The 24,087-nt window shown below is 33.5% G+C and overlaps 1 protein-coding gene across 8 annotated transcripts in view; it reads left to right on the top strand.

Annotated features, from left to right (window-relative positions):
• Positions 1–24,087, top strand: part of LOC135840435 (GATA-binding factor 2-like) — a 92,143-nt gene that overhangs the window by 57,498 nt on the left and 10,558 nt on the right. For all 8 annotated transcript variants that reach the window (XM_065356975.1, XM_065356972.1, XM_065356971.1 and 5 more), the window contains exons 3-4: positions 7,698–7,846; positions 10,927–11,262. In XM_065356975.1, coding sequence (XP_065213047.1) covers positions 7,698–7,846; positions 10,927–11,262 — 485 coding nt within the window. The remainder of the gene's footprint in view (positions 1–7,697; positions 7,847–10,926; positions 11,263–24,087) is intronic.

Below are 24,087 nucleotides of genomic sequence, written 5' to 3'. Positions count from 1 at the left end.
ATTGAAATGAAAAAATGTAAATTATTATTGATGATTTTGCAAACGTGATTATTGAATGTCTGCAAAAATATCCTTCGTTCTGATCATTTTCATGAGAGTGAGGGGGGGATTTTTCTGGGTATTATTTTTCATTAATCTGCTACCTAAATATAATAACAATGATTCACTCTATTACGTGTTTTGAGATGAACATTACCCGCGTCAAGAGTTGATAAAAAATGCTTACGTCGACATCTGCAATAAGCTAGATGATTTGGTAAATTTTTGGACAAATTTTTCAAACAGAAGTTGATAAAATACTTGATATTTTTGTTCACAAATTCGGTTATAATTTTTTTGGAAGAAAGCTTTATGCTGTAGGTTAGCAGAAAAATGTTCTCTTGGGTTTTTATTTTTTCAAAACTGATATTTTTTTTCTTCATTTATTTTGAATTTATATTTCTATTATTTGAAAAAAAAATTGATCCAATTTGGATTTAATTAAGCTTAATCCTAGGTGTTTAAAAAAAAATCCTAATCCAATTGGATCAGGAAATACTTGATGGAATCCAACTTGATCTATCGACAACTCAGTATATCCAAAAAAATCCAAGCAGACTTGATCAAATCCAATTTAATTGGAAAAAGACGAGCTCCGCCCAGTCAAAATGCAATTTGACCCAAACACAATTGCGATCAAGTTTTTTTTTTTGGTGAATATTGTGTAGGGTGGTGTGCTGAAAAACATACAGTGGATCAAAGACCTCAAAATCAGTTTTTTGTCAAAAACTTCCGAAATATCAACTTTTGAGCAAAATGAGCTTAGTGATAATTTCATCTCCTCTCCAATACCTATCAAACGAGCTGTCAACCAACTCCCTAGCCCCAAGGGGGGTGGTGCTATGACCCCTCCAAGTGACGTAATTTTAATGTTTTTACATTTTATGACTTGGGACTTGGAACCTGTTCTAATTGATTAGGTAAATTAAGTAAAACTTGGGGAATTGGATTCTTTCAAGAGCTAGAGTTGACCTCTGGAGTGGGGAGGGTCAAAGTTGAAAATTACCAAGAGGTCATTTTTTTGGAGGGGCATAATATGACCTCAAATGGGTGAAAATAGTCAAAAATCATACCATTGGTCAGTACCCCCATTGTGGTCAAAATATCCAAATTTCAGCTTCCTGGGCCATCCCCGTCTCATTTTAGGCAAATTTAAGTTCGAACCTCCCTTATTTTGCCCCTATTTTTGAGTTTTTCCACCTCAAACAATCCGAACAAATTCCATCTAAACATATCAAAATAAATATATTTATGTATTTAGATCTGTTTGAATTACGTCATTTTTCGGATTACATTGAATTTGATTATTTTTTTCCCCCAAGTGGGAAGAGGCTGAAAAAGAGTTGAGAAATTCAGTTTTGCAAATACACTCGCTGTCTCGATTTTTTAGATTCAATTGGATCCAAATCTGATTTAATTCGATTCGATTTTTTTCGGAAGTTTCGCCTCTCGAGATGTTTGAAAATATTTTCCCCTTTCCCCTCTCGCCATTTCGAGTGTAGTTGATTAAGAACTGAAAGATTTCCAGCTCTCCCTTCCCTTCTCCCTCTCCCACCCACTTTCTCGACCACTCTCGACTGTTCTCTAATTTTTCTCGTTATAAAACAAAATAATATTGTAATTTGTTTAATAAAGTTGAGCCTTTTAAATTTTGATTTTGCTCAAAATGTTTTTAAAGAAACAGCCTTTATTGGAAAACATAAATTGCACTTCAATGATGAAATATTTCATGCTTCGGAAGGACCCTTCCTAGTTTTTTTCATTAGTGAGTGATTCTTGATTTTTCTCAATGACTAAATTTTTTGTGATGAGAAAAAAAAATGATCGCCGACATAAATCTTAGGTCAAGTTTTCCAAATATTGCTCAGGCTCAGAAAATCTCAAGAACAAAGCCTCTTTGAAAAACATTAATTACCTAACTTGAAAATGTGGAAAATTTCATTCTAATTTTTTTTGGCTTCGAATTTTTCATCGTGATTATAAACAATTGATTTTGTGAGAAAAATCAAAGAATTCTGTGAAATAAAATGAAAAAAATATATGTACATATATCACATTGAATTTCCCATTTTGTTAAGTACCTACATAAAAGTGCTATGTTTTCGAGATATTTGGAGCCTTTGGGAGACTTAATTCTTTTACTGGCAAAGGAATCCTTTGACTCCAAAATTTACGATTAGAACGTTAATTTAGTAGGTTGAAAATAGATCTCAAAAGACTTTCATCCCCCAAGTTTTAGCTACTGAAGTTTATTTTTAGATTTTTGAAATTTTTGTTCTGCAGGTAATGCAATGTTAATACAGTACTACTTATGATCATCAAATTGAATAATTTGCAGAGTGGGTGTGGCCGAATTCAGGATTTTGATCAGAAAATTGATTTTTTTGATTGTTTTCCTGTGACTTGGAGAAATCGCCATCTCCTCTTACGAATATTTCAGCAGCTAAAATTATTTTTCAAATTTAATGATAAAATAGCATCACCTGAGGAAGAACAATTTCAAAAATTTGGCAAAATTCTACAATAAATCAACTTCAACAGCTGAAAGTTGGTTGACGTTTCTTTCCCACGTCCTCATCCTCTTTCGACCTTTCCAAGTTTCGTTCCGATCGATGATTTCAAAGTGAAAGAATGCCTTTGTGAGCTATTCTCTCCCCCTCCCCCCTCCACAAAAAAATTAATAAAATAGACTTCCCACATTTTGTACTCATTTTTATGTTAAATGATTTCGCAACAAAAAAGTATTATGGGAAGTCTTACCATTCCAATTAGAACTCTGAAGGAAAGAGGGGAGGAAATTGATAAGACAGAAATAAATTCCCCTCCATTTTCAACGAGGAATGTTATTTCATCAATTTCTAATAATTTTGGCGTGATTTCTCGGAAATTAATATGAGAAGGGGAGAGGGGACTTTATGAGATCATCTCTGATAAATTAAAAAAATACTCGGAGCAAATTTATTTCCGAAGATTGTGAATAAAATTATGAAGAATTGGTGAAAAAATAGCAATCACGATAAATAATTTCAACATTATCATGAGAATATATAAACAGGATGCTGGATTGCTAAAGAAAGGGGGTGAAATGGACTGGTCTGGTACATATACGTCGTAATTCACTTCAAGAGTATATAGGTATGAGTAATATGCTACGTATAATAAATTCATCAGTATATTTTCAATTTGACAAGTATGGCATTATGTAATATAAAGTTCTAATAAAACGAACACGTTGCATTTTGGGTAAATCGACCAAAGAGAAAAAAGGCACGCTGACGATTCAGTTTCAAAGATGCCTTCAGATGGTTCAATATAGGCTGCTAAAGAATGCGATGATCACCTTGGTTTTTATTTTTCGATTCGGTCTTTTTGATCGAATCAGCATATTTTTAATTTATTACTTTCGCTCTCGTTCATTTATGTACTATCGTCGATATCGTGTCTACGAATTGGAAATAAATGTAAACAAAAAACGTTTCACGAAAATAATAATCGTCGTTGGTCGTTTTATATTAGTCGTAATACTCGTATATAGCATAGCCAAGCTATTGTGTTAGTCTCAAAATATAGACTTTATTGACCAACTTAGTCATCGTGTGTATAAAAGTGACTGAGATCCTATATTATAGAGAAAAGAAAAGAATTAACTCTCAGGACAATGGTTCGAAGTCGAATATTTCTCAACGTGGTGTGTTTATTTTATAATCGAATTCCGAGTAAACTGAATTTATTCTTATATTAATGGGCAGGGAACTTGTTTCTGAAGGAGGAAATTTTAGTCGAAGTAAAAATTAAAACTTACCGACATTCTTGGAATTGGAAAATGTCGTTATGTATTTTTGCTACGTATATGGAGTTATATGGTTGTAGGTTTATTGAAAATGCTTCGTATAAAAGCTAGCAGCTGATTTTGAATACGATCCACGATGACTGTTGCTGGATTAAATGTTATATTTAATTTTTTCCAAGCGTTTATAGTATAGGTATTGATGACTTATGCGAAAATGACTACGTGTAGGAGACCGGTAGGTGAGCCTTGGTTAACATTCTTTGCATTGTTTTGTCTATATTTTTGTCGTGGTTGTTGAGAGTAAAAGTGTATGCACAGTTATTATAGTCAAATATACCTAATAAATGTACCTAATTAATTTGAATTGGAAAATTTATGGAGTAATCTTCGAAGGTGTTTGAATTGTGTTTAGATGATATCTGAACCTATCTTTGAAGTGAGAGAAATAATAGTCCGGCATATGACAATAGGAGTAATTGCACCCCCCCCCCGCCAATCTTTCGGGACAACTTTTTTCTTAAAGGGGACATCCTAAGGAACATTTTAAAGCAAACTTGCCAAAAAAAAAAGTTGGCCTTACTTACAAAATGGCGGCCATTTTGATTGACAGGTCAGCCGAAATCGCAGATTTTGCGTTTTAATATAGGACTTGAACGAATTTTTTCAAACTTTACAAAGGTAGATCGAAAGATCATACAAAAATTTATCACCTGTCAAAATTTCAAGTGCTAAAGTGCGTTTTTCGATTTTTGGTGAATTTTTGAAAATCGAATTTAGGCCAAAAATGAGGGGAAAAATCAAAATTTTACCAAATTGACCAAGAAAGCTGAAATTTGGGATATATCCTATTTTCGACATGCCAAATCGATTGGAAACGGTTTCAACTCGTTTTGAGCAGTTCTGGAGCCTCCAGCAGATTTTTGAAACTCGAAATTCCCACAAAATTCCATCAAATTGGAGTTGTAAAGCTAAAATTAATTCTAAAAACTAATTTCAATACGCTACGAAGTACTGCAGGTGAATTTCAAGTCGTTTTGGATCTTCCAGCGACTTTTTGAAAATTCCTGAAGCCTCCAGCAAATTTTTGAAACTTTAAATTTTCACAAGATTTCATCAAATGGAGATGGAAATCTGAAATTTACTCTACACTCCAATTTTAACACCCTCTGAAGACGACTTCAGGTGGGCACAAGTCATTTTAGGGCCTCCAGCGACTTTTTTAAAAAATTACTGGAGCCTCCAGAAGATTTTTGAAACTTTAAATTTTCACAAAATTTCATCAAATGAAGATGGAAATCTGAAATTTACTCTACTCTCCAATTTTAACACCCTATGAAGACGACTTCAGGTGGGTTCAAGTCATTTTAGGGCCTCCAGCGACTTTTTTGAAAATTTCTGGAGCCTCCAATGGTTTTTGAAACTTGAAATTTCCCCAACATTAATTTATCAAATGGAGTTGGCAAGCTGAAATTTGCTTCGCAGACTACATGGTGGCTTCAAATGGTTTTGAAGCTTCCAGCTACTTCTAGGAAATTTTAATTTTCCAAAAAAACGTCATACAACCTTTTAAAAAGTTGCTGGAGGCTCCAAAACGACTTGAAATTCACCAGCAGTCAACTTCGTAGCGTATTGAAATTAGTTTGCAGAATGAATTTCGACTCTCCATCTTAGTTTGATGATATTTTGGGGAAATTTCAAGTTTCAAAAATCTACTGGAGGCTCCAGTAATTTTCAAAGAAGTCGTTGGATGCTCTAAAATGACTTGAAATCCACCAGGAGTCGTTTTCAGAGGGTGTTAAAATTGGAGTGTAGAGTAAATTTTAGATTTCCATCTCCATTTGATGAAATTTTGTAAAAATTTAAAGTTTCAAAAATCTGCTGGGGCTTCAAGAATTTTCAAAAAGTCGCTGGAGGATCCAAAACGACTTGAAATTCACCTGCAGTACTTCGTAGCGTATTGAAATTAGTTTTTAGAATAAATTTTAGCTTTACAACTCCAATTTGATGGAATTTTGTGGTAATTTAGAGTTTCAAAAATCTGCTGGAGGCTCCAGAACTGCTCTAAACGGGTTGAAACCGTTTCCAATCGATTTGGCATGTCGAAAATAGAGTATATCCCAAATTTCAGATTTCTTGGTCAATTTGGTAAAATTTTGATTTTTTTCCCCTCATTTTTGGCCTAAATTTGATTTTCAAAAATTCACCAAAAATCGAAAAACGCACTTTAGCACTTGAAATTTTGACAGGTGATAAATTTTTGTATGATCTTTCGATCTACCTTTGTAAAGTTTGAAAAAATTCGTGCAAGTCCTATGTTAAAACGCAAAATCTGCGATTTCGGCTGACCTGTCAATCAAAATGGCCGCCATTTTGTAAGTAAGGCCAACTTTTTTTTTGGCAAGTTTGCTTTAAAATGTTCCTTAGGATGTCCCCTTTAAGAAAACAGTTGTCCCGGAGGATCGGCGGCGGGGGGGGGGGGTGCAATTACTCCTACTGCCATATGCCGGACTATATGGAGTAATCTTCGAAGGTGTTTAGATGATATCTGAGCCTATCTTTGAAGTGAGAAAACAAGGGGATAATCTTCTCAGATGCTTGGGAAGTTTTCAATTCTAATTTGGATCTAATTTAATTCTTGTTTTAGGACAATGAAATGTTCTGGGGTGAGCCGAGGAGTTTCATTCAGCTCTTGCTGAAGTGATAAGTGTCCTTATCAGTGAAATGAATGATAGTATGAGGTTGAATGATTGACTCAGGAGGTCTTCAACCTTTCTCAGAACACAATACATGGTATCCAAGCTTGATCTGTGTGGCATGAAAGGGATAAAATGTATCGAAGTGGTGGGTTTTAGAACACTCTAAAGCTTTTTTATCTCCATTAGAGCATAATTATTGATGGCACATGTAGCAGTGTAACAGATAAGCGAGGATTTGTTATCATAACGACGTCGTGTATATAGGTACATTTCGCAGAGACGATTTTTATACTCGATCGATCGCGGTGTTTACGCGCTTCCCAACGCTGACGAAAATTAGGTGGCATTGAATGATCACATAAATCGTGCCACAATTCGTAAACATCTCGACCACCACTTTTGGTCACTGTGTTCGGTAGCCGGCTATAGAATGCAAGGCCATCGATGTCCATTCGAGGCTTACAATCGAGAACGAAAGTTTTTCATTACATATTTGTGTATTTTCTCGTACTCGGCTAGTCGTGTGTATCGATTCGGAATCGCGTAATGATAAAGAAATCGAAAGTGAAGCCAGGTTTTACCCTTATCGCTTAAAGGTGTGATCGCGATAACACTCTAGAGTCGAGTCCGCGTCCTATCTCGCGAATCAGGTGATAAAAATTCAAGCGCCGGGTCACAAGATGCATCTTCATCTGCATAGATGACGTTCTTAGTTCTTACCTACTTGGTGTTGGTAGATAATTAAAATTCGCATCGGTCTCATCGGGATGACTTGAACTGCATTGATCTCAATTCACGGTATGGTTCACTCTACGATAGGTTATTTTGCGCGGTTCGTTGTCCTACCTTGGAGCAATTTTTTTTTACTCTTGTGTGATCTGTTGATCGGGTTTAGGGGCTGGTGGTGTTGGGGTGAGTCGAGTGATTCCATAGTGACTTTGGATATATACTGACATGTTCGAAGTGGATATTAAACCAGCAGATTCTGCTAAAAGCTGGGAAAGGTGTGTGTGGGTTTTTGTATAGCACGTGTTGCGTTGTGTTGTGTTGTGATCGTTCATTATATTGTGTATAGAGATTTTGTAATATGTAATTATTGTCTTCGTATGTGGAATTTTTTTCCATCGTAGTAGTGTTATAATATTGTGTTTTTTGCTTCTGGTTTGTTTCAGTCCAATGTATTCCAGATCGTCGTCCATATATGGTAACAATGCACCCTCGGTGCCACCACACTATTTTTCACCAGCTAGTCCTGTCAACAGTAATGACGTAAATGTACATAGCATCAATGCTAGCAACGCCAATTTATGGTCAACGCAGAGTAAGTCTTACCTAATTTGATTTCGTTAGCCTTTTTGGTAGGTTTTTTTTTTTGAACTGGATCGGCTATAGACGAGTTTAGATTAAAAATGGTGTATTAAAAATTCCAAATTGATATTCCAAGTGTGGTTTTATGGCTGAAAGTGTAAAATATTTAGTGATATTGCGATGCAAAGAGTTGAAAACGTCAATTTTTGGTATTTTTTTTTAACAGGTATGATGAACAAAAAATTATTTCAGTTGCTAAGTTACTGTTTTGTCTTCTCTATTTTTCTTTTTAGAAAAATTTTCAAGATTTACGATACCTGTTTTTGACGTTGAAATAAAAAACAGCTTGAGAAATTTTGACAGTAAAATTACCTATTTTTGGACTTTGAGGAATTTCTGGAATTATTTTTCCAAGTCTATTCATCTTTCACTATCAAATACTTTTGAAAAATTAGAATGAGCAAAAAGTAAGGAGAGGCGAGTAATCGAACAAAAAAATGTTCAATTTGAATTAAAATCGTATCTTGAAGTTCTCCTTGGGATCTTCTAGGCAGTCTCATACGTGTAAAAGTTTGGCTATTTTTTCAGTGGTATTGAGTTTTTGAATTGAAAAAAAAAAAAAAAAAAATGAAAAACAGCAATGACAAAAAATCTTTTTAAAAAAAGGATAAAAATTCACTGAAAAATTCATCTTGAACTCGGTACGATAAAATCCTCTTTGATTGCGGAAAGATGAAATGAAAAATTGAGAATCGATTGAAAATTCTGAAATAGAATTAAAGAAACCTTTTGAACTCACACTTTCTGATTTGAACGAAACCAAAAGAGCATGACTTGAAACCTTCTTAATCAAAATTCAGGTGCTAAAATTAATTTCTGGAATTTTTACGAATTTTTGAAAATTTTGAAAACTCAAAAAAGCTATTTCAAAGGAAATTTATAAAGTTTTTCGTAAAATAATTTTTTTTGAGCAAAGTGAACCATATTGAAAATAATCCCTTCAATTCAAATCCCATACATCAACAACTAGTAGTTTTGAGCCATTCTGGGGCCTCCAGCGATTTTTCAATTATTTTCCAGAAATTTCAAATCGTTCTGGAAGCACCACAAAAATGAACTTTAGCACTTATAATTTTATTTGGTGCTTATTCTCGATTGTTTTTTTGGGGGTAGGGGGGGGGGGACAGAAAAATTCTAGGAGTGAGAGAGTTCAAAAGTTGATTTTTAAATAATTATGTTCATTCTAGAAAAAGTGAAAAAAAAAACAATTTTCTAAAAAAAAGTACGTAATTTTAAGTCGAAAGAGTGTCCAATGAGCACCAAAATCAAAGTTGTGAGGGCTGGTTTTCATTTTTGACCTTCCCACAGCGATTGAAAATTTCTGTAGAAAATTAAAAAATTGCTGGAGGCTCTAGATTGACTCGAAACTGCTAATTGTTGATGTGTGAGACTTGAAAAAATTATTGAAATTGGTTCATTTTTCTCAAAATAATGTGTTTTTTTAAAAAAAAGTTTGAAAATCGCCCTTGAAGTAGCTTTTTTGAATCCATATTAGACGATCATAATTGCACAGTTGCGTAGAAAATGTATTTGCAGTGAACTAGAGACACTAGCTTGAACTACCCACGTTGCTGTTTGATGAAAAATATTTTTCAAAACTGTTTTCTGGACCCTCATACCCTCTTCCTCTCTTTATTCAAAAAATAATGAAAATTGTAAGCTCATTTTTTTTTTAAATTTCAGAGTCACGAATTTTTTTAAAAATTGAACGTAAATCGTTATGTTGTCTTTTTAATACAAAAAAAAAATCCAATTTATTTCATAAGATTGCCTATACATTAAACTTGACAATGGCAGCGCTGCAGCGTTGAAAAAGCCAAAAAAGGCTTACAACTGAAATTTGTAAGATTGCAACGTCTTCAATTTTGAAGATGGATTCAGAAAGCTTCTTTCGTTCGCTAGAAAAAGTGATTTCAGTTCAACAAACCTTCAAAAAAAAAATATACTTTTGAAAATGTTGAGAATATGTCCCTTTAATTTCCAAAATCACAATTCTGGAAAAATTCAAAGTAGAGAACGGTTAATCATTATCCCTTATTCTGGTGACCAAAAGTAACTTCTGATCGTTTCCCTGATCGAACGAAGTGTATTTTATGTGATTCTCATTGGTCGTATTTGTGAAATGAGTTTGGCGCGCGTGAGTACGATATTTTCCACGACGTTCTCGTGGTAAACGTAACGCAACTGTTCGGGCTCTGTTCAGCATAATTATCAGGAATGCATTCTTCGAATCATCGTATTTACCGAAAGGAAATTTATTTTTGAGGTTTGAAGAGTATTATAATAAACTCTTCAGAACTAAAATGATAAATTTTAGAAATTATTGATTGGATGAGGCAGAGCTGTAATTAATCAAAGGACAATTTTCTTACGATGAAAGTGTAAGTTGAAAGCTACTTTTTGAAAATTGAAAAAAAATTACGCTGAAGACATTTTTCAAATGGGATCTCAACAACCTTTAGAGTACAAAAGCTCCAAATTTTTACCAAAATCTCTCATTGCTTCTTTAGTTTTCCATTTGATGAAAAAAAAATTCGTTAAAATTATGAAAATTTGGCGTGGCATGTCAATCATTAAGTATCTGATCCTCGAGCTCAAATATCTCGTGATTTTTTTGAAATCGATTCCTCAGTGTCTTTTTTTGCTCCTTTACCAGTTTTTCCAAGATGCCGAGAGGGGGGGTTGGCTGGTAAGATACGAAGTCTGCAGTAATTGAATGAAGCTTGTAAAAACACTCTTGGATAGAATTCTTCAAAATTTTCCAACTCTCTTTCTAAACAATTTCGAAATGATCTTCAGATCTGGAAACTTTTCTTCATTTTTTTTCAAGTACATTTTGCAAATACACAAAAAAAAAGCTAATGCATCACTTTTTCGTAAAATAGAATTATCCTAGAGAGGAATTGAGGAGATTTTTAAACAAAATCATCGCCTCAAATTCGATCCAAAAAGTGCCCAAGCCTAGACCAATTTAGATAATACCTATATCCAATATCCATTGAAATAACACCTTCTTGCAATCTACTGTTACAGTCAGTCCAGACGAGAACTATTCGCCGACCAACACGAAACCGAGCATAGGCAGTATACAAACATCCAGCGGCTCGTTAAACGCATCATTACCAAGGATTTCATCACGATACCTGCCGAATTCACACATTCCCACCTTTAGCCAAAACAGTCCTTCCTATCCAAACGTTCCAGGCGCTCCGTCGTTTTTAACCCCCGATTCACCTTGGCCGACGGCCGGATTGGGCGGTTATCCCAATACCGATGGACAGATTAATTACGTAACGATGCAGGTCTCAGGCAAAGGCAGAAATTCTACCTCGTTTACCCCGAATTCAGCCGCCTACTCTTTGGCAGCCCGTAAGTGAAATTGAATTTTTTATCACATGAAATTTTTGGGTGCATTTGACATTTTTATTTACTATTATACTAAATTACGGATATGCGTTATCGTACATATTTTACGCGTATAATCGTGCTCGAGTATTGAATCACGCATTTAATAAAAGTGATAAGAAGACCGAATATACAAGCGTTGAAAAGAGACTGCAGCATTAGAATCGTTATTGTAATTGCATAATTTACACATTATATTTTGCCAACATGTGCGATGAGTATGCGTAAAATAAAATACTCATCGTAATCGTGTATGTTATCTGTGCTCGTGTGTCTTACTAGTTAATAGGTCAGGAAAAACGAGAGCAGATAATGATAATATGTTTTCTGAATCTAAAGTACATAGTTTTCTGTTTTCTAAATTGGTGGAAAAATTAGTCATTTTTTTCATAGTTTCAAATTGATTTGTAAAACATCAATCATCAAGCCTATTCAATTGTTTGAGAAAATTATTTTTCTCTATTTTTTCATGAAATCGTCGAATCGTTTGCGAGCTATTTGCTTGAATTATAGTCGAGTACTACTCCTTATACTTGATATTGAGATACCTTCATCTTTCTCACGAAAGATTGATCCGAGTGTAATGGTTGTTTTGCTAATGACCTTATCTACTTATTGGTTAAAATTCATGATATTGTGTAAAAAAAATATGATTTCTCGTTCCTGTGAGATATGTTTTTTGGTTAGGCTCATTTTATGTTAATTATTTCATAAATGAAGAGTTGACAGAGCTACGAGAAAATGCTTAAATGAATTGCATAATTAGTCTAGAAAAAAAACTTTTTTTTTCAAACTCAAATGTTAGAAAGTAGGGTAGAGATTATAATTTTTTTTGAATGGATTAGCAGAGGATTATTCAACTTATGTATTTGCTTTTATTAGAACGTGTGAAAAGAAAGATGTTCTGATGTAACCTGAATTATTCACTTTGAAAATTGAAGATTTGCTCAAAATAATCAATAGGCTAATCGTGTAGATACAATACAGACGTAAACAAAAAGTTATGTGGTAATTACTTCAAAAAAAATTAAAAATCAACTGTTCAACATTGAAAATGTAAGACGATGCGATTGGATAGAGTCGATATTCTCTAAACCGTACAAAGGTAGATCGAAAGATCATGCAAAAATTTATCACCTATCAGAATTTCAAGTGCTAATGTACCTTTTTCGATTTTTGGTGAATTTTTTAAAATAAAATTTAGCCCAAAAATGAGGGGAAAAATCGAAATTTTACCAAATTGACAAAAAAAGCTGAAATGAGGGATATTCCCTATTTTCGACATGCCAAATCGATTGGAAACTGTTTCGAACCGTTTTGAGCAGTTCTGGAGCCTCCAGTAGATTTTAGAAACTCGAAATTTCCCAAAATTTCATCAAATGGAGGTGAAAAGCCAAAATTCATTCTGCGAGATAATTTCGATTTCGAATTTCAAAAATCTGCTGGAGGCTCCAGAACTGCCCAAAACGGGTTGAAACAGTTTTCAATCGATTTGGCGTGTCGAAAGTAAGGTATATCCCAAATTTCAGCTTTCTTGGTCAATTTGGTAAAATTTTGATGTTTTCCCTCATTTTTGGACTAAATTTGATTTTTAAAAATTCACCAAAAATCGAAAAAGGCATTTTAGCATTTGAAATTTTGACAGGTGATAAATTTTTGCCTGATCTTTCGATCTTTACCTTTGTCGGTTTAAAGAATTTCGTGCAAAAGTCCTAGTTGGAACGCAAAATCTGCGATTTCGGCTGACCTGTGTCAATCAAAATGGCCGCCATTTTGAAAGTAGGGCCACTTATTTTTGAGGACAAGGGCTAGAAATGTTCCTTAGGACTCCCCACTTGAGAAAAAAGTTGTCCTGGAGGATCTACCGGGAGGAGGGGGGCGCAATAGATCCTTATGCGGGATCCCCGACTAACATAATACATATTATATAGATACTTCGCTCTCATTTCTCAAAATTTTGGTCACTTTTTCTCAAATTTTTGGTCACTCTTTTGCTATTTTTCAGTCATTAAAGTCACTAAAAAAAATTAAATAGTAGATTTCATGCCTGCAGCATTTGCGAGATCTATTGCTGTTAGAAACCTTGTGCTGTCTCGAGGAATTTTTATATATATATATTTTTTTGGCCAATTTTTACAGCATTTCAACAAATTTTTTTCAGCATGAACCATTTTGAACAATATTTTTTTACAATTTATTTTTTCAATCAATTTTCACAGTGTTTTCTAGCAAATCTTGCCAATTACACATACCCTTACGTTACCAAGTTCAAATTTTGAGCTTTCATTTTTCAATTTCTATTTCTTTCTCATTTTCAAAACTTTTCACTCCAATTACAGAATGTGAACTTTTTAAATTTTGTTTACTTTCACGTTACCAAGTTCAAATTTTGAGCTTTCATTTTTCAATTTCTATTTCTTTCTCATTTTCAAAATGTTTCACTCCAATACAGAATCTGAACTTTTCACGATAAAAGTTGCACATTTTAATTAAATTTCTAGTCATTTTCACGATAATTTCATCTAATATTGTGAGACGTAATCAAAATTTCTTAGTTTTTTTTTTAAATTTCATTTTTTCCTGATGTGTTATTTGTCTACCTACTAAAGAAATTTTTCATCAGCAGGCCCAAATATATTTAGGCTGAATATCCTTTGAAAAATAAACGTCTAGAAGCAAAGTTTTATTTTCCAAAATTCGTTCACGAAATTCTTAATTTTGCTTTGATTGAGTAGAAAAATATTAATTGTGACCCTTCAAGATATGATTTCGAATTTAAAAATTTTTAAAAGTATTGAAATTTGATATTTTTATTACAAAAGCTGAAACAATTGTTAAAAAATTTTTCAAAATAGAAATTTAATCATTTATGAGAGCTTTGATCATTTTAAAAATTTCGAGTTACAGAACATTTGAAAGTTTTCTTCTTCAAAATCACACTGTAGGAAATTTTCAATTCAAGCAGTTGAAATCCAGAAGGAGATTGCCTCAAAAATTGAATTGGCTCTATTTCAGAACTCGAAATTTTTGGAAATATTCCCAAGTTTCCGACGAAGATAAATTTTGCACCCGAAAACGTTTGAATCTCAGACAAAAAAAAAATCAAAAAATTACGTTTATAAAAAAATTAAAATGTTGAATTTAATTTCCCAAATATCGAACAAATTTTTTGAATTCAATGTTTAACCCTTGAAAATCAATTTTTGATGTAATTGATTGCGATTAGGAAGCTGAAATTGAATTTAAACCTTATTTTTATCGTCCTCTGAAGTCAATTGATGGCGGTTTTGAGCTATTGAAAAGCCTCCAAACAGACCAATTTTTCATTTTCAAATTTCAAAAATTATTCACTGGAAAAAACTACGACTATCAAAACCTACAGAACCGCGTTTTGAAAAAGTCTGCCTGAATCTATCAGAAAGGCCGAAGAAATAGATATCTGGTGTAATTTGTTGTCACTGAATTTCATTTGAACTCATTTTTCAAAAAATTTCAGGATTTGAAAAATCCAAAAATTTGCTGAAAGCTTGAAAATTGCTCGAAACCAGTTCGAACTCAGATTGAAGTTCGAAAACAGCATTAGAATCATGCACCAAATTTTCAGCTGGTGAGAACGACTTTTGACTTAGTCTTAAAATCTTAAAAGAACGTAAAATTTCAATTTTTTTTAATTTTCAAGAAAATCAACGAGATGGAATTTAGCTTTGAAAATTTTGCAAAGTGTATCCAAAATTTCATTGGAGGGGGGGGGGGAGAGGTGAACCTTTTTTTCTGACCATTTCCATTGTAAATTATTGCCATAAACACAATAAACACAAAATGATCGCGTATTTTGGGTATCAAGAATCAGTCATTCCTTCTGTGTAAATAATTTTCCTCTCCAATTCATTAGAAAAATGGCGTTGAAAATGTCCTCTAAATTCAAACCCACCTCACAATCCACAGGTGAAAAAAAAGTAAAAAAGTAAAATAAAGACTATTAGTACATTATGGAAAACGGTTTCATTTGTTTAGGAACCAGTTGTTACTATTATTGTGTTGGTTATTGGTGTGTACGATTCGTATACGCCACGATGCGGGCAAAGACTATATTATATCGTCGTTGGGACGACGGTGGTTTTTCAGTCTTTTATTTCCTTTTTGAAATTATCCCAGGAAACTCACTACGATACATACGCGGTACAGTATACCACTGGACTTTAATCTATATATCCAGCCATCTAGAACCAATATTTGCATTTTGATAAGTGTGATGTACCTACACACGTTCATCGTCGTTGGGCAGGTTTCGTATTCGTTGTCTATGTATTGTACTTGTGACTATTGTATGTACATGCTGCTGTGAGTTGAGAACATTGCTAGGGCTGTGTGAGCTGTGAGGGTCACCAGGCAGGGAACAGGGGAATAAAATACTTGACAGATAAGAAGCTATAGGGCAATTACCATAGAGCGTAAATTCGAATTTCTCACAATAATGCGAAGAAAAATCCCTACCTATACCTACGTGTAGGTGGTTAGAATGCGTTAAAAAAAAAAATGAGGGCGACCTGCGAGCTGAAAAAAGATCCAAGTCGAGCGTGCGACGAGAAAAACCATCGTTATCAACATACGAGTCTATGAACCTTTGCTGATGACCGTTGAAAAAGCCACCTCTAGGTCTAATCTTGATTACTCCACAGTTCAAAGAGATCGAGCATCGGAGCAGTCGCTGGAAAGAAGATGCCCACAAACACCTGTTCACGTGTGGATATTTCGCGCTCGTCCTGACGATCAGAGTGAAAATCAGCAGCAAACATATGGTCTCGATTGAGTCTCTCGGCGCGGTGGCCACCGAATACTAGGCCAAAAAAAAAGCCAAAACTATACCAACACATAACCATCCTACCACGTGTGTGAATAAGCGCGCAAAACGTAATTTTTCGACCATCATTTACCCTACGCGACCTTTTATATAACTCGATCATCGATGTCATTAATCTTGCAACTAATTCCTCGTCATTCGACTGCTCCGCGAACTCTTACGGGTAGCCGCCTCCTTTCTGCAGTATCCCACTGGGACCGGTGATCATCATTATAGCCAACACTTCAGTGTTGTTAAAACAGAGTGTATACCGAATATTTACACGCATTTCAATAATTGCTTACAAGTTACACATATCTACGTACAACTAACCGAGCACCATATTAATATAGAGTATAATCAATATGTGTGTGTCTGGAAAAGCCAGTCTTGCGATGTTTTTTTCTTTACATTTTTTTTTACCCCCGAAATATACACTTCTCCTTATACTAATTTCTTAATTCGAACTGCGAACGTTTTTAGTGCGAACACATTTTCGATTTTGATGGGAATATCGTGAACGAATATTTTTTGTTACGATGTTATAACGTCGTATGGATTTTTATTTTTCGTAGTTTTGTTCCATTTTATATATTGTAATCCTTCCTAACGTCGAATGATTTCATTTTGTTTCATTACTTACTGTTTCATCTATGAAATGAAATCGTCCATGTAGGTAGGTCCTGCAGTATAGGTGTCCGGAAATTCATCAAGACCACGTTAGGTATACCGACGACAACGTTGAGTAAATATAGAAAAGGCTACGATACCGTTTGTTTCTCATTTTAATGCAGTATTACCGTTTCTTCGTCGTCTGCACTCTGCACCCCCGTCTTCTTATTGTAGTTCTTACTTTCGCCCTTATTTTGGAATCATTTTTTTTCCTTCCCTTAGTTACACGTACTAATTGGTAAATAAACATCTAAAAAGCATTACCGTTTCCTTTCATTTGATTAGTGACACCTTTTCTCGTATCTTTTATACTCTAAGCGCCGCAGTTGTATGTGTCATCGCTCGATGCTCACCTTCCACCTTCCACCTTCATCTACCTACCTTATAGGTAATTTACTCGTAATATCACTGTTTATAGTGGTTCGCATCACACACGAAGAAAAGATAACGGGTTTATTTGGACTTTTCGGCATATAGTCGAAAAGGTTGAAAGGAAAGTATTAATTAACCTGAGAAATGTACCTACGACGAGTAAATTGTCGTATAGTTTTCTTTTCATCAGGTATAGACATAGAGGTACCTTACCTATTCGGACTTCCAATCTGGGTAGCCAAATGTGCGCAGGTGCCAACTACGAAGCATGTATGCATCAATTAATTAACACGTTTTTTAATGTAAAAGGAGTATAAAAATTATTTCGTTTCGAAAAGTGCAACGGATCGCTGTGTGAATTGAAATATTAATTCAGTCTAAGAAGAGATAGAAGAGTAAAAAGGGCGGAAGTGTGATTTTTTCAAAAGTGTCTACGGTGCAAAGATCATGGAAGAATGAAAGAATGAGCACCACATTGTAGAGAGGCGGGGGAGGAAATTGAAATCAAAAATATCAAACTTCAAACTTGGTCACTGAACGTTTGGAATAGGTATTTTCTTTTTCGTAAAAAACTGAAATATCCAAAAAAATTACGAAGAACGACTCAGTCAGCTTCTTCTAAAATGTTGATCTGATTCTTCCATCGATTAGACTTTCTGGTCTGTTTTTACGCCTTTTTAGTCTTCTCTTCCTTTATTTTTTTCTTGAAAACAAAAAAGCAATGGTATCCATTCTACAGGACGTCCAATAAATTGAAGGTGCTATACGAACCCATTTTGAGAAAAAAGAAGATATTATAGGTATAGATCGCAACTTGAATACAATTTTCAAAGTGAATGATTCTGGTCACATCAGAACATCTATCTTTTCACACGTTCTAAAAGCAAATACCCAAGTTGAATACTCCTCTGATTACTCATTCAAAAAAATTTATAATTTCCATACTTTCTATAGCATTTTTGTTTAAAAAAAAAAAAAGTGAACTGATTTTTTTTATTACAATTTTTTGCCCAGAACTAAAATTTAAGAAGTTGTGAGAGCTCAAAGTTGATAAAATAATGATAAAATTGCGAACCCAAAAAGTTTGGATGTGAAAACTTATCAGATGTTAGTTCTAGTCAAAAGAAATTTAGCTAATTTTTGTATGTGTACCAAGCCACATTTTATCTCAAATGCACAACAATACATAGACAAAAGTCCAGTTATTTTTCCAAAATTGCATAAAAATTTCATTTTTTAAATTCAAAATTTGATAGAAAAATCTCTTTGATTGTCAGAATTATCAAAATGACCTTTTTTTTCATCAGTAATAATAAAAAGGTGTTTTTTTTGCCAAATTGCAGAAAAACACATTTTTCCTGAGTCAAACTTTTTCGAAGGTCTTGCTTCTATTTTCGTGAAAAAATCTGATTTTTTAGTTAACATTAAAAAAATTCAACGTATTTTCAAAATTACCTAAAAAATTTTACTTTTTTTTTACCGAAGTTGCAAAAAATCCTGGTTTTTTTGTAAAAATTGTGAAAAAGACTCGCGTTTTGCCAAAATTGCATCTTTTTTGTGATCAAAATTTCCAGAAAATCTTGATTTTTTATCGCAAAAAATCTGTGGTTTTTTTGGTTAAAAAAGCAAAAAAAAAACTTGTTTTTTATCAAATTATCAAAAATGTTTACTATTTTTGTAAAAATTGTGAAAAATTGTATTTGTTTTTAAAAAAAGGCCAAATTTTTTGTCAAAATTCCAAAAAATGAGTGTTTTGCCAAAATTACCAAAAAATGTTACTAACTTTTTTTTTTTATCAAAACTTTGAAAAATCCTAATTTTTTTTTATAGAAACTGTAAAATAAGTCCCATATTTTGCCAAAATCGTTAAGACGTCGTGATTTTTGTCAAAATTGCAGAAAAAACCTTCCTTTTTTTGGTCAAAATTTCCAGAAAATCTTGATGTTTTGTCGCAAAAAATCTGTTTTTTTTGGTTAAAAAAGCAAAAAAAAACTTGTTTTTTTTCAAATTTTTACAAAAATGTTTACTATTTTTGTAAAAATTGTGAAAAATTGTACTTGTTTTTTCAAAAAAAGCCAAATTTTTTGTCAATTCCAAAAAGTGAGTGATTGGCCAAAATTACCAAAAAAAGTCACCAACTTTATTTTTTATCAAAATTTCGAAAAATCCTAATTTTTTTTTTGAAGAAACTGTAAAATAAGTCCTATTTTGCCAAAATCGTCAAGACGTCGAAATTTTTGTCAAAATTGCAGAAAAAACCTTCCTTTTTTTGGTCAAAATTTTTCAGGACTCATATTCTTGCTCTATTGTTGCAAAAAAGTGAATTTTTTGTCGAAAAAAAAAACAGTTTTTATCAAATTACCAAAAAATTTTACTGCTTTTGCAAAAATTCAAAAGAATAATACTTCTCTGTAAAAACTGCCATAAAAAAACATTTTTTTTCAAAATACCAAAAAAATGATTGTATGACCAAAATTACCAAAAAAAGTAACCTACTTTTTTTTTTTACCAAAATTGCGAAAAATAAGACCCACATTTCGCCAAAATTGCCAGGACGTCAGAATTTTTGTCAAAATTACAGAAAAACCGTAATTTTTTTTGGTCAAAATTTTTCAGGCACCTAACTTGTCTTGCTTTTTTGTCGCGAAAAAAATTAGTTATTTTGTCAAAAAAAAAAAAAAAAAGTTTTTTATCAAATTACCAAAAAATCTTTTATGCAAAATTTTCAAAAACTCTACTTTTTTTGTAAAAATCAAAAAAAGAAACAACACTTATTTCTGTGCCAAAATTTCAAGAAAGAATCTGGTTTTTTCTTGTCATAATTTACCTACCTAAAAGTGTTTAATTTCTGTTTACCTACATGACAAAAAAAAAATCCTAGGTACAAGTATTTCTTCATCAAAATTGCAAGGAAAGGTGGATTTTTATCGAAATTGCTCAAGTTTTGTATTCATTCGAGGAAATGGTCGTTCGGGAAATCGAATTGAAGAATTCAGGGGAAAAAATTGGAGAAGAATTAGGATAATGAATTCAATTGATCGTCCCAGAATTCATCCAAATTCACCCTCGTGGTCAAAAATTGGATTTGATTAGGTTTAGGTATCATTTTCTAAAAAAGAAAGTCATCTAATTTGCCTCTTTCTCGAAGAACAGAAGAAACGAGCTTCGACAAATGAATCTTTTCGTGATTTAAAAAAATTTTTCCAACTTGAAACTCAGTCAGGGGGAGAGGGGGAGATGAAAATGTATGCCATTGTTCTTGGGACGATGGATCGAAAAAAGTTATCTTTTATTCTAAAAATCAAAGTACAATACGAGAGGTGAAAAAGCTGCTACCTGAATTTATCTGGTTTCTTCAAACTGTTGTTATTTCTTTAAAATTTTTCGAATGAACCGTTTGTTTTCAAGGAACTGTTCGTTTTGTCTGCCTCGGGAGGATGTGCCATTGTTCCTTTCTATATCCATGATTTTTTTATTATTAATTTTATTCTTGGATGATACAAAAGATGAGAAATTGTGGGATTCAAATTTTCCGAGTATTGTTAGGTACATACCTACCTGAAGAATATATTCACATTTGCTAAATTTTTACGTATTTTCCTCCAAAAATTTTCCAAAAACTGCCACATCTGTATTACGAATACTTACGTATATTGAAATGAGAGTTCAAACACAAAGTCTGTTCCTCGTTCGCGAAAAATTCATCTTGAAAATTTGAAACCATTGATCAGGAATTTGATCATTTTGACTCTAGAGAAGCAAAAAAAATCCCTATAAAAATTATAAAACTCAATCAGGAATTCAGGATTAATTGAAACGTGATCAAAAATGAAAATTTCGAAGTCTCAAGGGCATTAGGAAATTCCAACTAGTTAACCCAAACGTACGTAGAACATGCTTCATATAAACAATAAACTCCTACAAATTCGTCTGATATACTTGGAATACCCTCGGTTTGTTTCTTTTAAAACCAATAATAACCCTAACTACGTGTAGTAGGTACTACGAGTGCATATTTTGTTCCCATGCGTTAGATTATTTTGGTAAAACGTTTGCATTTTTCTCACGAATTAAAATCTCAACAACAATTGTCCATATAGCATGAAAAACGACAACGAGTAAACAGCCTGGCATGGCACGTTGACGTGGTAGCATTTTTACACGGACCGTAATAGGAATAAGGTTATTGACAGATTTACGTACAAGGGTTAGAGAGAGGTAGGTATGGTGTATATGGTACTCGGGCGTTGATGCTTTGGTCCGCCAAGGCGAAGGTTTCGTTTCAAAAAAAAGTCACGATGGACGAAAACGAAACAAAAACGATTGGCATTTTATTGTTATCGTTTAAATTGCTGCTGAATCGACATCTGATCGTGAGAGAATTACAAACACACTTGTGTGTGTGGTTCGAGTATTCGAATATTCGAGTATTCTTGGGTTATTTCGAATCATATGGTTCGAATTAATATGATTTATTCGTAGAGGCTTTGGAGGTTTCGAGTCGAATCCATGGAGTAATGTACTGCGTTTTTTTTTTGGTACATTTTTAGGCCAGATTTTTTTTACAGTACTCGATGGGTAATTTGAAGGCGCCTTTTAATAGGTTTCTTTGGGCCTCACAAACCAGGAAATACTAAAAAAAAAACTACATCGCTGCTTTAAACACATTCATCTGTTGAGTATGTCTATAACAAATGAGCTCCTGGTCAACAATTCGTACTGGAGTTAGCTCATGCAGCCTCCACATCAGACACGATGAAATTACGTATTTTACAAAAAAATGCCAAAACGTTATCGAAATCGAACAATTGTATTTTTCTATGAGCTTATCGATAAAGAGTTGCTTTTATTTGCTCATTTTTGTATACACAAGAATACTTACCTACGAATAAGTATTGGGTAGGTAGGCTACATATTTCGTTAGTTAGGTTTCAGCTCAGTATTGTTTAAACTTTATCGATTCTAGCAAACGTAGTTAATTTTGCAGATAAAACACAGGGAGAGGAAGAAGAAAAAAATACTGGTGGAAAAAGAATAAAATAAAAATTCAACTGGTCTTGGTCTCTATTGCCTCGTGTGGTGTGTGGTGTTGCTTGAGTAACCGAAGTCCCTCTTTTTTTTTTTAAAGCATATGTCACTGATAACACTTCCTTTTTTGCGACAATTGCATTATGCTATAGTCGATGAATTTATTATCGTCGTTAGAAAATTTTCTCGTATGTATTTTTTTTTTCTCGGCCATTTCCGACCATACGAATTGATAATTAGAGTCCGAATGCGCTGGTTGGTTCGGTATAATATATTTTAGCTCTGAGGAAATTCTGTTGGTTTTTTTGTTTTTTTAATACGAGCTATACGTAATGACCTCAATAGAAACCCTTCTTTTGTGGTACGTACTACGTAATTTATTCGACGTAAATGCGAGAACCATGAGGTAGGAATAGGTGCTTGGAGTGTGCTGACCTTCCTGTAACGTATAGGTATAAGCGAATCATCGACGATGAACTCGATTCACCTGAACGGGCTGTTTATGGTTTGTTGTGGAGAAGGAAAGGTGAGAAAAATGGCAGGAATTGGATCAGATCTGAATAGGTATCATTTTTGATCGAAATAGACTCTTTTATCGTCCAGAATCCGAAATAGAATGCTCTGAATTACTTGTGAGGAAGACTCACATGGCCCATGGGCAATTAAAGGCTTAGAGTTGGACTCTTGATGAGATGTGACTTGAATTACGCGACCAGGTTCTATTTGAGGTAATCGAACTTGCTTAAGGTATGGCTCGTGGTGTTTGATAAATAAAGAAAGAAACAAAATGAATCATTCTTTACTCGGGTTTCGTGGCTTTTCCAAGAAACGCACGTAGGGAATTGAATAGTTGAATGATTACGATCTGGTGTAATTTTCAGGACACTTTGTGTTTGAATTAGACGTAATTTTCTTTACTTTGGAATACTTTAGAAAATTCCAATTCATTTTAATGCCTAATACTACGATGGCAATAGTACAGAATCTTCAAAATATTTTGGCAATTTTTTTTTAGATTTTTGAAGCTTTTGAAAAGCTGATTTTTGGCGAAATTTTTAAACGAGTGATTTTGAATTTGGAGCAATTTATGTTAAGAGAAGGAATAGTTTGCATTAAACGTTGAAAACACAACAGTAGAATAATCTTCCTTCCCCTCCCCTCTCCTACCCTCCCCCTCAAAATTTGGAGAAAATTTTGAAATGGAAAGAGATATTGAGTGGGGTTCATGCAACTCACATTGCAAAAAAGTTCTTTATTGATAAGGGAGGGAGGGGGGAGTGGACAATGAGCATGTAAATAGGACGATTAGGTACAATATTGACTTCTTACTCCTGAAATTTTAAAATTACTTGTCCAAGATTTTCGAGTGAGCGTAAAGTTTAACTTGAAACAATTTTCAATCAATCTCAAAATACCAAACATTGTTAAATTATATTTTTTCGATATCATTCATAAAAAGAAATTCAAATTAATTTCTAGAAGAATTCCAGCAAACTTGTACCTATCTGTCCAAACGAAGCGAGAGCGATGATTTTTTTAAATTTTATTTTCAGTATTTTAAAATAAAAAGGTCTCAAAGGTCTCAGGGAGGGAAAAATAGTTCAAGTTATAGACATAGAGGACTGAAATTAAGGTTACATTTTCAATTTTCATTGAGGAGGGGGGAGGGGAGGGGGAGTCCGAGAGACTTGATATGCCAAGGTAGTGCAGTAAGTACGCAATTATTTAAAAACCAGAAAAATACTCTTCTTGAACTTTAAGTGTTTTGATGAGGGGTGGGGAATTAAGAATAATTTATTTGGGCCAAAATTTTTTCATTTTCCAAAGAAAAACTTTTTTTTCAATTTAAAATGTTCTAAAAGGAGATAAGAAACGTA

Source organism: Planococcus citri, chromosome 3 (genome assembly GCF_950023065.1).
Source record: "Planococcus citri chromosome 3, ihPlaCitr1.1, whole genome shotgun sequence".
NCBI classification, from domain to species: domain Eukaryota; kingdom Metazoa; phylum Arthropoda; class Insecta; order Hemiptera; family Pseudococcidae; genus Planococcus; species Planococcus citri.
The sequence above is the reverse complement of the archived record's forward strand: the minus strand, read 5'-3'. Positions and strand labels throughout refer to the sequence as shown.